The following is an 18,947-nucleotide window of genomic DNA, read 5'->3' as shown; positions in this document are numbered from 1 at the left end:
GAAATGAATGGGATGATTTTCTTAATTATCCTCAGAGTATTGAATGAGGAGACTAGAGTTGATTTGACTACCGAAACTCAACATCTCGTCTGAAAACAAATAGCCTGCATGCAATCATGTAACTGAGAATCTATAATGTTGGCGTTAGGAGCTAACAGCACAATTTGTGTGTCATCTGCATAGGAAGTGAGGGAAAATCCAAAAGACTGAATCAGTGGTGCCAGTTCAGTTACATTTAGGTTGAACATTGTGGGGCTAAGTGAGGGCCCTTGCGGGACCCCACCTGGGAGAGAGAAAGGTTCAGAAGTGTATCTGTCAAAAACAACCGCATGTTTCCTTCCTTTCAAGAACGAGTTCAGCAGTACAAGAGCTTTCTTTTTTATGACGTATGCCTCAAGGCGGTCGACCAAAACAGTATGGTTGACCATATCTAAGGCCGCTGACAAACCAGGGAGACTAAGGGACGCAGTCCCTCACTTGTCTAGAGCTGCGCTTGTTTCCTCAGTGGCGTTGATCAGAGCAGTCTCTGTGCTATGTCCAGGTCTAAACGCGAACTGCGATGGGTCCAGTAGATGGTTGTCCTGAATAAATGGAGCCAGTTGTAGATTCATCAGTTTCTCTGCAGTTTTTGCAGAGAATGGTCATCTAGAAAGGGTCTGATAATTGGCAGGATCGTACTGGTTAAGTCCCAGCTTCTTCAGGAGACAAAGAATTGAGGCAGTTGTCCAGGTTGACGGGAAATGATCGGACGCAAACATGGAATTGAAAATGCTAGGTAAATTTAAAGCTATGGGCACAGGGATCAGTTTTACTACTGAAGGCGGGCATGGGTCATAAGGAGATCCTGATTTGGTAGATCTAATCAGCACATTCACCTGATCTGAAGTAGTTGATGAGAATTCAGCAAAGGTTATTCGGTGTCATCCTGGGAATTAAATTGGTCTACTAGAGTGCAATTTTTGTTGGAGTCTTTCCTAGGGGCTGAGTTGCTCATGGTAGCAAGCTTTTGGTAGATTTAGTCGACCTGGTCGCAAACAGTAGGCAACTGATTTTTTAGGAAAAACAAGGGGGACCCAGAGGATAGCAGAGGACCACGGGTATACGTTATTTCTAAGAACAAAAGGTCCGGAGCAATTTCAACAATTATAAACAAATGCAATATATAGAACACAATAGTAGCTATATAGTTCTCCTGTCCAGCCGGACCAGGGATTTATTGTAATGGAATAACACAATAAGAAGTGAATACAAAACAGCAATCATTAAAGGTAGGGCACAGTCCTGTACCGTACTCGAAACTAGGGACAGAGTGGTAAAGGAAAATAGAAAAAGAGATGTTACACAGGCAAAGAAACAGAGCACCCTGGACACTTGTTATATCAGTGCAATTAGTGTTTTCCAGGGTAGATCATACACAGTATTACACAATGGTTACATGTATGTCTACTTATAAAAGTCGACGACGTTTCGATCCATTGCTCTAATACATAAGGATCATCTTCAGGACTAAAAGTAAAATTATTTTGCCTGAGTAAAACGATGCGCCTGTTTGGAAGGAAACAGGGAGAGAGAACAAAAGGTTTTCTTTAGAAGAACAAGGTTTTAGGAAGGTCAGCATTTTGATTGTTTTTTCACACAGTTACAGTATTCGGAACCGCAGTGAACCTACGGGTATTGTGCCGCTTCAATAAACAAGTGTGGAGGTGAAGGACCGCGATGAATAACTGTCAATTCGCGGTTGTCATCCGGTTTGTGAGGGCAGTGCTAGAGAGAAGTTAGTGCTCACGGTGTGGATGAATTAACCGTATTACGTGATGAACTCATTTTATTGGCACTTTTAGGGTGATAGGGTTTGCCACATGCATACTATCGTCACTGGGGGGACCCGCATGCAAGACATTGTGCTTATCGGAATGAGTTAATAGCTACCGTCAACGTCTGGAGGCTTACCTCGGGTTGGAGGAAGCTAAGTGCTGACTGGGGCATCAATTGGTCAAGGCGTTCTGCAGGCGCGAATTGTTTGGATTCACAATTACGCTGCAAGAACGAAAAAGAAAGGGTTTTTTGGAACAAGGGTTAGCATGCACCGGTGGTGACAGCGTTAGTGTCGGAAACCTACCGCTAAGTAATTTCACCCACCATCCATTCGAGCACACCCTTTCGTCCACATTTTTGCCCTCTGCTAGCATGGTTCCATCTGAGATCGTGACTTTCGAAAAACGAGTTCAAATTGACCTTCAAGCACTAGAGAAGAAAAAAATAGTTCATTCCCTATAACATTTCTCGCCAAGAGAAGGATGCCATAAGCACACTCAAGAACAATCCTTCACTAGTAATAAAGAGTGCAGATAAGGGCGGCGGTATTGTCCTACAGAACATGGACGCCTATAAAGATGAAATTCTACGACAACTAGCCAATACAGACCACTATCAAAGACTAGCAGGGAACCCCACCAAGGGCCTCCAGGAAACCATACTCGGAATCACTTCTGAGGCATGTGCTGAAGGATATTTGAGTAAAAAGGAGTTTAATTTCCTTAATGTAAAATCTCCACGCCTACCAGTCATATATATACTCTCCCTAAAGTGCACAAAAGCATTAACAACCCCCCAGGCAGACCAATTGTTTCCGCCTGCGGGTCAGTCCTTGAGCCACTAGGTGCATTTGTAGATTTCTTTATAAAAGATTTTGTGCCTGGAACCATCCGCTATGTTAGGGACACTATGTCCATGGTAAACCTAGTTGAACACTACGCCTTTGACCCCCTAGTGAGCACATTATGTACATTAGATGTAGAGTCGCTATATACGAATATCCCCCAGACAGCGGCTCTACTTGTCATCCAGAAAAAACTTGACTTACGTCCACGGCCACATAAAATCCCAACTCTTGGAGTTATGTTTGACCAGGAATTTTTTCACCTTTGATAATGTTTTTTATCAGCAGATAAAGGGGACATCCATGGGGGCTATTTTTGCCCCCAATTTGGCAATCCTCTTCATGGACGCACTTGAGACTAGCGCAATTCTGTCAGACACTAACCCTTTCCATTCAGGCATTGGGTTGTGGCGGCGATATATTGATGACATTTTCCTCATATGGAACCTGGACATCAATACTCTACATCAATTCCTGCACTGGCTGGATAATAACTGTGCTGATCTTCATTTCACACTCTCGCATGACAAAGCACAGATTGCATTCTTGGACCTTACAATCTACCACAAAGAAGGCGAGCTACTCACACGCCTCTTCAGAAAACCTACGGAGCGCAACACGCTCTTAAGTTATGACAGCAATCATCCCAGGGCATTAAAAGATTCTCTGCCTTATTCGCAATTTTTACGGATAAGACGTAATTGTTCATGCAAATCTGACTACTTCAGGGAGGCCACCATTCTATCGAACAAACTAAAGAACCGTGGGTATCCTAGAAGATTAGTCAAAAATGCATCAAAAAGGGCTTGGTACTGCCCTAGAGAGGTCTTACTGACACCGAAGGTACGTGACCAATCAGAAAGAATAGCCTGTGTCACTACCTTCTCGCCTGTGTCACATAAAATCAGGAAATCTATCCTAAAACATTGGCCCACGATTAATGCAGGCCCTATCAACTTAGAGAGACCCATTTTTGCTTTCCGCAAGAACCTTAAAGATCACCTGGTGAGAGCAGCACTACCTGTCCCTGCCCTTAGAACAACTATTGAAGCAAACTGGAATCTCCCCCCACTGCTTGGCCATGTGAAATGTGGTGGTGCAATGTCTGTGGATACACAATTGAGACACGAAATTTTGATCATAATGGTGTCAGTGTTGAATTAAAATCTTTCTCCAATTGTAATTCTCATAAGGAGTAGTTTCTGTCCTGTAACTCCAGTTCTGTAGTAGGGGTATCTCTGTTATAGTCATAATCTAGTGAATAGTCCCACCCATGTGCGAGGACCCCGGCAATCAAAAATAATCTCTTAAGTTGTCAGAAAATTGCAGAACTGCAAAGACACTTAAGAGAAAATTTAAAGACAAATAATGCAGCCTATATCCACAGGCTACACTGTCCAGTACTTAGACTAGAAAATTCCACCAAATATCCACAAACAGCAAAGCCTGTCCAGATTTCCCTTTCTTCAACAGCAAACACCCTCAGAAATGATAGAGAGGAAGGCATGGACAGACAAGCCCCATAGGCTGCCATTATGTGGCTTAAATAGGATACTGTGCCTTTAAGAGAACTTTCCAGAACTTCTCCCAGTATCCCAGAATGCATAGCAGGTCCCGCTCATCCTCAGTTCTTTTCGAAGGCGGAACACGCCAGACCTGTAGCATTCCTGACATGAATATCTCTCTCCACCGGGGAGGAGGGCGGGCGCTTATGACTATAACAGAGATACCCCTACTACAGAACTGGAGTTACAGGACAGAAACTACTCCTTCTGTAGTAGGGGATCTCTGTGTATAGTCATAATCTAATGAATAGAATGGCAAGCCCATCCCCACACCAAAGCGGCGGTGGAGAAAAGAGAATTAACACCACTATTGTGCGAACAGATTTCGCAGCGAAGCCTGCCCAACCTGAGCGTCTGCCCTGGCCTCAGTGTCCAGGCAGTAATGCTTAGCAAAGGTATGAACCGACTTCCAAGTGGCCGCCTTGCAGATTTCTGCAATCGGAACATTACGGAGCAAGGCTGTCATGGCAGCTTTGCCCCTGGTGAAATGAGCCTTAGGCTTACCTCCTAAGGTCTTTTTAGCTTTTTGGTAACATAACTGTATGCAGGACACAATCCACCTAGAGATAGACTGCTTAGAGGTCGCAAGACCAGTCCTGACTGATCCATAATTGGTCAGACCTACGAATATCTTTGGTCTTATCCAGATAAAATTTCAATACCCTCCTAACATCCAGGGAATGTAGCGACCTTTCCGCTGGAGATGAAGGATTCTGAAAAAACGTAGGCAAAGATATGGTCTGGTTGACATGAAAATCAGAAATAACCTTGGGAAGAAATTTAGGGCGAGTACGCATAACAACCTTAGCAGCATGAAATACAGTATAAGGTTCTTGGCAACACAGAGCCTGAATTTCACTCACCCTGCGGGCCGATGTAATGGCCACAAGGAACGCCGCCTTCCAGGACAGGTGCTGCAACGAAGCCTTATGAATAGGCTCCAAAGGCTCCCTCATCAACCTGGACAGCACCACATTCAGTTCCCATGAAGGCGAAGGAAGCCTAACAGGAGGGAACACCTTCAGGCCTTCCAAAAAATCTTTGATCACGGGGATCTGGAAGAAGGAAGTCTGCGAAGGACATTTCCTGTAGGCAGTCAAAGCAGCAAGATGAACCTTAATGGAATGGACATTAAGGCCAGACTGCGCCAACTGTAGAAGATAAGGAAGGATGACATCTTCCTTACATGTCGTCGGATCATAGTTCTTGGACTTGCACCAGATACAAAATATCTTCCACTTGTACGCATAAGAAGTCCTAGTGGAAGGTCTCTTAGACTCCTTCAGTATGTCCATACAATCTGCAGGGAGATTCAAATGACCATACTGCACTATCTCAGGAGCCATGCCGCCAAACTCAAAGACGAGAGGTTGGGGTGCAACATCAGCCCCCCCCAACTTCGTGAGAAGGTCCGGCCTGCACGGCTGCCGAATGTGAGGAAGGAGAGACCGGTGAAGCAGGTCCGTGAACCACCACTGCCTGGGCCATTCCGGAGCAATCAGTATCATCCGCGCCCTTGACCGGGACAGCTTGATGAGAACCGTCGGAATCAGGGGAATGGGTGGAAAAGCGTACAGAAAGCTGTTCGACCAGTTGATCCATAACGCATTCCCCAGCGTCCCCGGCTGGTAGTACATGGAGGCGAAGTCTCGGCATTTGCTGTTTTCGGCGGTGGCGAACAGATCTACGTCTGGAGTCCCCCACCGTGCGAAGACTTCTCCTAGTACGTCGTCGTTTATGACCCATTCGTGGTTTGCCTGGTCAGTCTGCTCAGCGCGTCTGCCTGAACATTCTGCACACCCGGCAGATGGGTAGCCGTTATCGTCAGTCCTCGAGCCAGAAGCCAGAAGCCAGAAGCCAGTGCCAGATCGCCTGCGCCTCCAGCGACAGAGTGCGCGATCTCGAGCCCCCCTGCTTGTTGAGGTAATACATCGTGGTCGTATTGTCCGTCTGTACAAGTAGAGAGTTGGTCTGGAAGGACGGGTGAAAGGCCTTCAGTGCCAAGTGAACAGCTCTGAGTTCCAGGAAATTGATGTGGTACGTGGACTCCGTCGGGGACCACGTCCCTTGAATTTGCAGGTCTCCGGAGTGCGTTCCCCATCCCTGGAGAGAAGCATCCGTCACGATTGTCTGAGTGGGAATGTCCTTGTGGAAGGGAACCCCTCTGAGGAGATTCTCCGCTGAACACCACCACCTCGGAGACTGAAGAGCATGCAGAGATAGACGTATCTTGTCGTCCCAAGATCCTCTCCTCTGATCCCACTGATCCTCCAAGCACTCTTGCAATGGTCTCATGTGCAGCCGTGCATGGGGCGTGAGGAAGATACACGAGGCCATCGATCCCAGTAGAGAAGACACCGTCCTCACCGTCGTAGATGGAGTGGTCATAAGAGCCTGAGCCTTCCGAAGGAGTGATAATCGTCGCTCTTCCGAAGGAGACACGCTTGCTGACAGCGTATTGATGGAGGCTCCCAAGTACTGTATGCACTGGACTGCAGTCGGTACCGACTTGGACATGTTGATGTGCAACCCCAGCTTGTTCAAGAGAACGCACGTCTTCTGGAAGTGCGCTTGCCCTTCCGTGAAGGAGTAGGCCTTGATCAACCAGTCGTCCAGGTACGGGTAGACAAACACCTTGTTCCTCCTTAGGTGTGCAGCTACCACCGCCATGCACTTTGAGAATGTTCTCGGCGCAGACTTCAGTCCGAATGGCAGTACTGTGTATTGATAGTGATTGGCGCCGACTTGGAACCGCAGGAACTTCCTGTGTTTGTGTGCAATGGGCACATGGAAGTATGCATCCTGGAGGTCTATGGCACACAGCCAGTCTCCCCGTTGCAGCGGAGGATAAATCTGACACAACGACAGCATGCGAAACTTTTCTCTGCGAATCCACTTGTTTGCTTGTCGCAAATCCAGAATGGGCCTGAACTTGTTCTTGTCCTTTTTGCGAACCAGAAAGAACCGGGAGTACAGACCTCTTCCTCTTTGAGACAGAGGTACGTCTTCTATCGCCCTTTTCCTTAACAGGATATCGGCCTCCGCCTGGAGCTCGCGCAGTTGATACTGCGAGCAGACCGGAGGGATTGATGGAGGCGGGCTGGTGAACCGAAGACTGTATCCATTGCAAACAATATTCAGCACCCACTTGTCCTGAGTAATTTTTCTCCACTCTGCCAGAAAAGATTGAATGCTTCCCCCCACCGGAGCGGGTAACAGTTGCAGGGGAAGTAAGCGCTCAGGGCCTAGACCCGGCCAGGCCTTTAGTCGCTGGAGTCGACTGATGGCCGCCTCTGCCTCTCTGGCGCTTCTGGAACGGTCTTCTGAACTGCTGCTGTTGTTGTCCAGAAGACTGACCACGCCCTCTGCCTTGACCACCGAACCGACGTTGGAACGGACGGTACGACTTCTTGGTCTCCTTGGGCTTCTCCAAACCCACCGCTGTGAGCGTTTCGGCCTCCGCCTTCATGCGGGCCATTTCATCATCAGCGTGCTTCCCGAACAGGGTTTCGCCAGAGAATGGGAGATTGGCAACCCTTTGTTGAGCGTCCGGTTTCAGAGACGTAAGGCGGAGCCATGCATGTCTTCGCTGGTTAATTCCGTGGCAGAGGAGAAGAGTCAGTTGCAGCGCTGATGACTTGATTCGCCACCAACATCCCTTCGTTCATCACCTCTTGGAAGTCTTCCCGCTTGTCCCGCAGTAGGAGCTCCAAGAACTGTTGAAGAGATTCCCAGAGGGCTCTGTCATATCGACCCGACAAGGCAGTGGCACTAGCGGCCTTCATTGATGTCGCCGAAGTCCCACAAACTCTTCTCCCAGACGAATCCAACCACCTAGATTCCTTATCCGGCGGAACCGTGGATGAAGGCGTGGTGGCATGCTGTTTGCGCGCTGCGTCACAATCACCGAATCCGGAGGAGGCTCCATCCTTAGAAAGGCCGGGTCCGAGTCCGGAGCCCGGTACTTCTTCTGCAGTCTCGAGGGTGCCGCCTTAGTCACCGCTGGGGTGAGAAAAAGATCCATGGCCGGTTCTTCCAGACCCGGTACCAGTGGCAGTAACGGCCGAGACAAATGCTTCTGGTGTAGTGTCTCGAAGATGACTGATGTCTTGGGAGTGGGCACCGTCAAAGTAATGCCCAATTTCGCCGCACCACGTAACAGCACGTCCTGGAAGGACACCAGATCATCAATCGGTGAAACCCTCGTGTCTGACGAATCCGACAAGGTCGGGGAATAGTCCCTGGTCCCTGACGACCTGGTCCGGGAACGAGACCTGTGCCTCCTGTGGCGCCGTCTAGATCGTGTGGAAGACCTGTGGCGCGAACGTTTCCTTCTCCTGGAACGGGAGCGCGACCTCCCAGTACGTGGGCGCTCCACCTGTTTCCGTGGAGGCGTCTTCCGTGGCCTATCTTGGTATCGGAGTAGGTGTCCCCTTAGGAGGTGTCGGAAGCAGAGGCAGCGACACCGACCTCGGTGGCCTGACAGGAGGCCTCTCCGGCAAAGGCGCGGGCCCATGAGGTGGGACAGGCGGCAGAGGTTGCCCCGCAGGGGGTAGCGGAGGAAGTGGAGGTAGCGGCGGATTAACCGGAGGAACCTCCTTCGGTAGAGGTGGGGGAGTCACAGGCCTTGGCGGTGTATATACCACCGAGTACACCGAGCCCGGTGACTTCTTAGGGGGAGGAGCCTGTGACCCAGACCCTCCATAGCGTGAGCGACGCCTCCGACGTCCTTCCCCAGATCCAGCGTGACTTTTCGCACCAGAATCCCTTCTGCGCCGCTTAGGGGAGGCGGAGATCCTCGGGGACGCTGATCTCTTCCTGCTCGACATTGAGCGTCGTTTTTCAGGTGTGGAACAACGACCCCTCGACTCCGGCGTCGAACGCCGTCTCCTCGACGTCGAGTTCTTCTTCCTCGACGACGACCGTCGCCCCCTCGACGACGAACGGTCAGACCTCGACGGCGAGCGTCGACTCTTCCTTCTCGTCGACAGTTTCCTCACAGTCCTCGACGTCGAGGATCCCCACGACGGCGATCTGCTTGACGGCGACCGGCGGTGTCGCTTCGACGGCAAGCGCCGGTGCCTCCGCCGTAGATGCCTCGATTCCGACGTCGACGGTGACTTAGACGGCGGCCTACCCAGGCCTCTCGACGTCGATCTTCCGCGCTGTCTCGACCCGGAGAGAAGAGGAACACACCGTCGTCATCCCTCGCGACGTCGTCGTCGATGCAATCGACGTCGACGGAGACCGGGACCTTTTGCTGGTCTTCCTGCCTCTGGGGAGCCCCCCAGAGGCCTCAGCAGGGGCAGAGGGAGCCTTCCCAGCCTGCCCAGACACACCTGCAGCCTGCAGTCGCCTCTCCTCCAGGCCTTGGAGCCTAATTCTCAGCCTTTCCCTCAGGGTCCTTGTAGAAAAGGTCTGGCAGATGTCACTATTTTCAGGGACATGCTCTTCAGGGAGGCAAAGAATGCAGACGTCGTGTGGATCAGACTTGGCCTTCTTCCTTCCACATGCTGGGCACTTGTCGAATAAAGCAGGCATTTTAGGTCCCTAAAAAGCCTGAACAAACACACAGAAGTGAAAGGAAACACCAAGTAGCAACTGAAAACACTTTTAAATCCAAAAAATGTACAAAACTCCAAAAAACCCTTGAAAAAGGGAGAGCTCAATGCACCAGGGTCCTGTAAGCAGGAGCCGTAAAAAAGAACTGAGGATGAGAGGGACCTGCTATGCATTCTGGGATACTGGGAGAAGTTCTGGAAAGTTCTCTTAAAGGCACAGTATCCTATTTAAGCCACATAATGGCAGCCTATGGGGCTTGTCTGTCCATGCCTTCCTCTCTATCATTTCTGAGGGTGTTTGCTGTTGAAGCAAGGGAAATCTGGACAGGCTTTGCTGTTTGTAGATATTTGGTGGAATTTTCTAGTTGAAGTACTGGACAGTGTAGCCTGTGGATATAGGCTGCATTATTTGTCTTTAAATTTTCTCTTAAGTGTCTTTGCAGTTCTGCAATTTTCTGACAACTTAAGAGATTATTTTTGATTGCCGGGGTCCTCGCACATGGGCGGGACTATTCACTAGATTATGACTATACACAGAGATCCCCTACTACAGAATGTTATTTACACGATATTGTGCCCTTGTCCGAAAATGTATGTGGGACAGACTACTCAAAAAGCAAAGACCCGCATTTGTCAACATAGGAGTCGTATTAGGTGCAGGACTCCCAATGCACCACTGGTTGAACATTTCGCAGAAAAGAACCACACGGAGGATGATCTCTGAAGGACAATCCTCAAGGTTGTCAAATTACCACAGAGAGGTGGTAATCTGGCCAAACTCCTGAATCGGGAAGAACTGAAGAGCATAATCCAATTTGATACTATACGGACAGGTCTCAACAGGAGTGAGGACTGGACTACCTTATTGTAGCCTAGAAACCATGAATGAACTGCACTGGATTAAATGTATGTCGCCCTTGATCAACAGCCGTTCAGATGGGGAGTCACGAAATCTTACCAACTCCAGTCTTGCCCTCATTGATATGAATGTGTAGTTTTATAATCTGTATAATTCAGTTTTTTTTAAAAAAAATTCAATGTTAGTTTCCGTTCACTCGTGCCGTATTTTAAACTCACCTATTCGTTCACTGATCACCCTTTCACCACTCAAAGATGTCCGCCACATGCCACTTCTCACCACTCAAAGATGTCCGCCACGGTTCCGTGTCTCAACAAGCACATGACCAAGGTTCAGGATCACCTGACCGCTCGCTCTAGGCTTCATAATATGGCTGCCGTGTAGCTCCACAGGTGAACCATACGGCAAGTGCACTCCGGCGGACTGTCACGGACCTTGCCTAGACATCCTGACAATGTTCAGCTAATTTGGTAAGTCCATCACTCCCTTGGCAGCGGCCGCGACCGCCCGCTTGCCCCCCTGGCTCCCCGTAACTGTAATTTTTTCCGCCCTTATTCACAGCGGATTTTCTCATCCAGAAACCGCCCAGAAGGACGTGCAATCTCAAACCCAATCCGATCTATCAAGTGAATGCAGACTGAAATTACTTAGCGGTAGGTTTCCGACACTAACACTGTCACCACCGGTGCATGCTAACCCTTGTTCCAAAAAACCCGTTCTTTTTCGTTCTTACAGCGTAATTGTGAATCCAAACAATTCGCGCCTGCAGAACGCCTTGACAAATTGATGCCCCAGTCAGCACTTCGCTTCCTCCAACCCGAGGTAAGCCTCCAGACGTTGACCGTAGCTAATAACTCATTCCGATAAGCACAATGTCTCGCATGCGGGTCCCCCCCCGTGACGATAGTAGGCATGTGGCAAACCCTATCACCCTAAAAGTGCCAATAAAATGAGATCACGTAATACGGTTAATTCATCCACACCGTGAGCACTAACTTCTCTCTAGCACTGCCCTCACAAACCGGATGACAACCGCGAATTGACAGTTATTCATCGCGGTCCTTCACCTCTACACATGTTTATTGAAGCGGCACAATACCCGTAGGTTCACTGCGGTTCCGAATACTGTAACTGTGTGAAAAAACGATCAAAATGCTGACCTTCCTAAAACCTTGCTCTTCTAAAGAAAACCTTTGTTCTCTCTCCCTGTTTCCTTCCAAACAGGCGCATTGTTTTACTCAGGCAAAATAATTTTACTTTTAGGCCTGAAGATGATCCTTATGTATTAGAGCAATGGATCGAAACGTAGTCGACTTTTATAAGTAGACATACATGTAACCATTGTGTAATACTGTGTAGGATCTACCCTGGAAAACACTAATTGCACTGATATAACAAGTGTTCAGGCTGCTCTGTTTCTTTGCCTGTGCAACTTCTCTTTTTCTATTTTCCTTTACCACTCTGTCCCTAGTTTCGAGTACGGTACAGGACTGTGCCCTACCTTCAATGATTGCTGTTTTGTATTCACGTCTTATTGTGTTATTCCATTACAATAAATCCCTGTTCCGGCTGGACAGGAGAACTATATAGCTACTATCGTGTTCTATATATTGCATTTGTTTATAATTGTTGAAATTGCTCAGGACCTTTTGTTCTTCGAAATACAGTAGGCAACTGAGTCACAAAAACGTTGACTACTGTTTGCTCCTTTATTATCAGAAAGTTTAGAGAGTTTGTTATTCACCTGAAAAAATTTCATAGAGGAACTTTTAGATGATTCAATCTGCTGTGTATAGAAGACCATTTTTTCTTTTGGAAGTAGTCCTTTATGTCTAGTCAAGGAGAGTTTGTATATTTCTTTCTCCGGTGCATCATAGTGGGATCTCCATTTTCTGTCAAGCCTTCTACAGTTTTGTTTCTCAAGTCGGAGTACCTGTGTAAACCATGGTACAGAGGGTTTCTTTCTGCCTGAGTTAGATGATTTAAGAGGAATTAGTATGCAGATAGTGGAGTTTAACTATTCCGAGTACTCTATAGTGGCTAATTCTGGATCATGAGAAAGAATGGGACAAGCGCACACAAGCTGTTGCACAAGTTGTTTGCCATCTAATTTATTCTAAGCACGATAGCTTGTAGGTACGCCATGTGCATTCTTAAATTGCTATCATTGTTTAACTGAACACCCTCTAAATAACCCAAAGTGGTCAGGGCAATGGCAAGAAATCTTTCACTGTGATATGAGGGCCATTTGAGAAGATCCCATCTCAAGTGTGGCCATCCAGATGGGTGGCTTTATGTAGTAGTTGTGGGAGACCGAAAGCATGGTTTCCAATATGGCCATAGTGTCTTAATCATCAGGGACATCAAGATGGAAATTAAAATCATTCAAGACGTAGCACAGATCCAGTCTCTAGTTGTGAGCCAAAGGATTTTAAGAAACCACTCCTGGGACCTGGAGGGCGGTAAACAAACATTCCTTTAAATGACTGTTTTTTGTTAGCTCTAAGCAGAAGGACAATAATCGAGGGATGTTGTTAATGCAAATTTAGATTTTAGCCTTAGCCAATCTCTACAGATAATGCATAGCCCCCCCCCACCCATTTTAAAGGGTCTGTATAATCTATGGATAGTCTAACCCGGCGGTGTCACATTTAGTAAGTAGGGACTTGAAGAGTCATACGCTTAAGTTTCTGTAGCAAAAATGCGGTCAAGCTGGTGACTGTCAATAAATCCAGACAGTTATGGCGCATGCTTGACTATGAAGCATACATTTACAAGAGCGCCCCAAATTTTGGTCAGCGAGTTAATAGAAAGCAGACTTCGCACTCGAGGACATTGTCATGTGGTAGGCACATGTAATTAGAAGCTACAGTTAGTACATACAATCAGTCAAATCCAAGCATGCACAGCCTTGCTCTAAAGTTTTCAAATAGCACAGTTTTTTTATCAGAGTAACACTTTCTAGTGACGGTGTGCGATTCAAACCCGGCAGGGGGTTCTACTGCTCAGCACGATCCAGGCTTAGACAGAATTGCTTTTGGCACGGACGCGCTGTTAAGGGATTTAAAAAACCTCCATATAAGGGGGGTGTCTGACACGGTAGTGCTAAGAGAACAACAAACCTGAAGAACAAGTGGCAAATTGAAATGGGGGGAAATCCAGGGCCCAGCCATCCTGCATAGGCTCCCCTGTGAAGTAAAGTTACTGAGAAAATATAATAAATAATAAAAAGGCCAGGGCCAGAGAGGTCTCCACTGGAAGCCACATGGGTGTTCGCCCCAGAAGACAGGCTTCAAAGGGAAAGCATCTTTGAAGGTCAAATGTGTAACACTATGGTGGAGAGATGCCTTATTCTTTAGGCAGATAGACTGGCACGGGGAGTAGAGCGGGGCAATTCAGTTACCAAAGCAGTTTCCCCAGGGGTGTGATGCCCTGATGACGCCACACCCCACAGGTTGGCTGCTGAGGTCATACAACGGAATAGTGGTCTCGCCATCTTGGGAGTGGGCAGAACGGTGCATCCTGATCCAGATGTTACATGCCAAAGGAAGTTGTCAGCAAATGGGCAGGAACCAGGTAGCCCATTGGCTACCAAATGCATCCTACCCTGAGGGCACTTCCCAAGCATGACACGGCACCCCCGACCTCAATCTCAACTGGCCTGGAAGGAGGACTGAATAAGGTATGCCTTGCTGCACTGAAAGACCAGCAAAGAGGTTGCACCGAAGACTGGACCTGGTGGCTAGTGAAAAAAGGACTGTGCTGGACGCATCCTGCTCAAGGAGAAGTGATCCCCAAAGCCCAGGGAAGACTAGAGACTCCATGGCCCAACTGACTGGCATCCTGTTCGTAGCTTAAGAAGCCTGCTGGGGCAGGTTGGTAGCCGAAAGTCTTCAAGCTGATATTGTCACAGCCGGGCAGTACCTGTGACAAAGACCCAATCCACAGAGTTGCACCTGACCTCGCCAAGCAGGGGAGTGCTGTTGAGACCCTTGGAGGACAAGCTATCAACTCAGGAAGCATTGGCGGTGACAGCAACACAGATAGACGGCTACTGGACTTCTGCCACATTGGAGAGGACTTCGTGGGACATCCACCCTGTGAGCAGGACCGACTCCCTCAAGTCGGAGATCGAGCACTGGCCACAGAGAGACCCCAGATGGCATCCCATCCACAGAATCCATGGAGCATTTTCAGCATCCTTCATCACTTACATTAGGGCCACTCCATAGGAATCCATTTCAACGAGGATAACGTGCCTGGAACTGCTTGAAGACTGCTTCTTTTGTGGAGGTAACTGTTTCTGAGGACCTTGCTGGTCCCCCTGACTAGCTTCCTGCTGGAATTGGTTACCTAAAGTAACTCTACTCGATCGCATTTACACTCGCTCAAGTTTTTCCTGGAAGGGTTTCTAAAACAGAAATTTGTTGAACTTGCCATTGCTTGTTCACAGTGGAGTGAAATGTGTTGATTTATTATTTCTTGTAAATTCCATATCTTCTGAACCCTCCTGTGGATCTTTTTTTGTTTTCTTTGGGTCTCATTTCTTATAAAAATAGTCTATTTTTATAAATTGGTGCCAGATTTGAGTGTTGTCGATTTCTTTTTCAATTGTTTTGGCGATATTTAAATGCTTTACACTTGTTCCTTTGCGTAAACCTTGCTGCTCATTGACACAGCTACCCAGGACTGAGCTGAAGGATTAACAAATTAAACTTAAAGGTTCTAAATGGATTGCCAAGTGTATTATACTGTGAGGTTGCACACCCACATCATATAATACACCCCATTTCCTCGCAGCATTCAATTGAATGGATACTAAATCACTCATTGGGAATGATTGAGGACTCGGAGGACAAGGCATGAGGCCTGAACTCTAATCTTGATACATAGCTTGGACAACTCAAGAACATATTGCGTAGTTCCTGCATAGTCACACGTGTTTTGAAAGAAAGTGCTCTATTTTCTATCCTTAAGTGATGCATTCACAGACATTTCATGTATAAATACGGGCATTTCTATTTGATGAGGAGAGAACAAACTGAATCAAAGCGAATAAACCGATGGTTTGTTAGGAAAGAAATTTTAAAAAGACAGCTTTTTTAAACTTTATTTTGCATGGTTTGTTCCCAATAGTATGATTCTAAAAATAAAAGTATGTGGTACAGAGCTGAACAACGTACCATGAACGAAAAGAATGACAGAGATGCGCCCATCTAAAGGCTGCATGAAGACTGATGACTGAGGCAACACCATCACCAGGTCTGCTGCATAAACATGGACGTCCCCTGTCCCACCCGCACTCTTGATCTGATCACGGAATAGCACAAGCATCATGGCACCGGACACCCTGTATCCTTCTTCCTTAGACTGGCACAAAAACGGACCAGGAAAAAAAAAAGTAAAAACAAAAACACCAAAACTAATGTATTCCTAAACTGAAGCCTGGGCAATAACAGGCATGCACAGCTTCAGCTGGTGCCAAAGTGGGAGCGGTACTTCGACTACGGAAGTACCACCACCAATCACTCAAGTCATCACAGTCTCTTCCTTTCCAATCAAACCCAGGACATTCTAAGCTCATGACGACACCACTAAAGATCTGGGCACTTGCTGGACCGCAAGGTCATGTCAAAGAATACATTGCAAGGAAGCAAGGCCAGTCTTTCTCTCCCTAGTTCTTCTCTGGGTAACCCCCGCCCCGATAGCAGTTTGCCTGGTCTAAGCTCTGAATTGCAAATTTTGCTCAAACTTTTAGTTTACCAAAGATCAATTTAAACTATCGTTTTCTGTAAAAACCAATTCATTCCATCTTTGAACAATTAAAACCCCTGCCATGCATGTGTAAATCTGACGGACTTGAAATATTGAGAAAACAAACCAAAAGAAAACCCCACCTGAAGCCAACCATTTCATTTCAAGCCAGGAGAGCAACATGCACATCAGGAATAAAAAAAAAAAAAAAAGACAAAGAAAAAAAAAACGACATATGGGAAACACAAACCTATTCTTACCCTACCCACCCCCACAAAATTTCATTAACATTATTGCTTGCACTAGCTTTAACAAAAGTGGCACTCAAGCCACCTCAAGTCCATACTCTCTCCTGCATTCGAAGGGTCCTCCGGGGTTCCCCCCTCCCTCACCTTAATATTCCTTGACCAGTGACTTGGTACAACGCACATCGGTGTGCCAATCACAGTGGGTGGAGCTAAGGGGTGAGGGGGGTCACAGTGCACGGGGTTTAAGGTCACAGTGGGCGGCGCAAAGGGGGTCACAGTGCAAGTCCAATCAGGCCATTCCCTTTGCTCATGTCCATCGGTCTGCCGGCGGCGCCTCGGCAGTGTGACCCAAAGCAGGCAACCCTGCATTCTGCTGCAGGAACTTGGGCCCACATTTATCGACGCTGCTTGAAGCCTTGCGAGCCATCCGGACCAAGTGGCTGCCTGATCACATTGTTGGATGGCCGACTGTCTTCTGTCTGGGAGATTCTTGTTGGCCTAGTAAGAAAATGAAGCATGGAAATGATTTTACAATTGCTACGTTTCAGGAGAAGAATGCATACGTCAGATATCTGCAAGCAGAACTCTCATTAAAAATAACAGATCACATACAGAAATCCAATGAAACAACACAACTAAGCAAGCAAGATGAACTATCTCTATGACTGCAAATGAGTGACTTGAATTAAAACCACGCTATGGCACACAACAATGGAGTTTACTTTTTTTTTTTTTTATTCAAATCTTTTTTATTGAAGAGTAAAGATGAAAATAAAGACAATACAATAAGTCTTACAGTGTACAAATGGACAAAAATGTTGGCATAAGGACGCTTACACTAATAAAAAGCAAATCAAAGAGAAGGATAAGAAGAAAAGGGGGGAGAGAGAAAGAGGGAAGAGAGGAGAGAAGAGGCGAGAGAGAGAGAGAAGAAAAGAGGACAGGTGTATCCATAGAGCAATAGCAACTGGTTTACGCAGACCTAACACGTTGCATGCGTAACAGGAAATATACAGTAGGCATATATAATCGCACACCAAATTCTATATAGATCCTATATTGGGAAGCTAGCTATTGGGATGCGCTTCACGGGGGTTCAAAGTGGGAGGATGACGCATCCAGGGATGACCAGAGTTTGGAGTTCGAGGGCTTCCAAGTGGCTGACTGTAGTGCAGGATTGTCCAGCCCTCTTAAGAAGGAGAGCCATTCTAGCCACATTTTGAAGCTGACTCCAGCAAAATCTTTCCATTTGTAAAGTATGACCTTGCACGCCAATGTCAGCATAATATCAAGCAGTTGTCTGTCATGAATGTCCGGCAATTGCGCTTCCAGAGGGCCCAAAATGACGTATATAAATTCTTGGGTAGGTGTGATTCCAAGCACTTGTTGAATATATGTAAATATTTTACTCCAAAATGGTCGCAATAGGGAACAATTAAAAAGCATGTGTGCCAAGTCACCAGGTGCTTCCTGACAGTTCCAACAGTTAGGCGTATCCCTCAGTTTACATTTAAACAATCTCTGAGGGGTCCAGAACACTCTATTTAACAACATATATTTCGTTTGACATAGGATCGGGGATATCTTGTTTGTTAGCGCAGTGTTGTGTATCACCTCCCAGTCTAACACAATGCCTGTGGAGTTAGGCTCCGACTCCCACTTACTTTCGGTCAACCTATGTGGTTTCTTGGGCAGGGGGAGGAGTAGTTTATATATTCTGGAAACAAAATGATCAGCATGGTACAGTAGTCGGAGGCGGGTCACCAGACAGGGCGAGTCTTTATTGAGGGAGCATTTGGAGATAGCAGCTTTTAGTTTCAAGAACTGGTAGAATTCTATGGGTGGTAAATCAAATTTTTCTTGCAATGTCGAAAAGGGTAGGGGCCTACCATTATCATAGAGGTCATTCACTATGTGTATACCTTTTGCAGCCCATAGTTCCCAGAGAAGGGTCTTCCCTTCTATCCGGAGCATAGGATTATGCCATAATGAGAGCAGGGTGGATCTCTTGACCACCAAAGCAGTTTTATGGGACTGGTCGAGTCGGAGAAGTGCTCTTCTGGTATTAAGTAGGATGTATTTAGAGTGGGGTACATGGGCCAAGTCCATGGTGAGGAGAGCCGAGAGGGGTGCATGTGCCATTAGCGAACGTTCAATAGTTAGCCATACTGGAGTGTAGGATGTACCATCAACCAGCCAGAGGGCTCCCTGTTTACAGAGGAAGGCTGTTTGGTAGTTCCTGAACGAGGGCAGGCCCAGGCCGCCCTTTTCTTTTGCTAGTTGCAGCTTTTTTTGTGATAT

General features: G+C 47.1%; 1 protein-coding gene across 2 annotated transcripts in view; it reads right to left on the bottom strand.

Moving 5' to 3' along the window:
* Positions 1–15,738: 15,738 nt before the first annotated feature.
* The window catches only part of SZRD1 (SUZ RNA binding domain containing 1), a 44,914-nt gene continuing 41,705 nt past the window's right edge, over positions 15,739–18,947 (bottom strand). For both annotated transcript variants that reach the window (XM_078642846.1, XM_078642843.1), the window contains one exon: positions 15,739–17,144. In XM_078642846.1, coding sequence (XP_078498972.1) covers positions 17,042–17,144 — 103 coding nt within the window. In that variant the 3' untranslated portion in view covers positions 15,739–17,041. The remainder of the gene's footprint in view (positions 17,145–18,947) is intronic.

This window comes from Lissotriton helveticus, chromosome 5_1, assembly GCF_964261635.1.
Source record: "Lissotriton helveticus chromosome 5_1, aLisHel1.1, whole genome shotgun sequence".
NCBI lineage: Eukaryota > Metazoa > Chordata > Amphibia > Caudata > Salamandridae > Lissotriton > Lissotriton helveticus.
The sequence above is the reverse complement of the archived record's forward strand: the minus strand, read 5'-3'. Positions and strand labels throughout refer to the sequence as shown.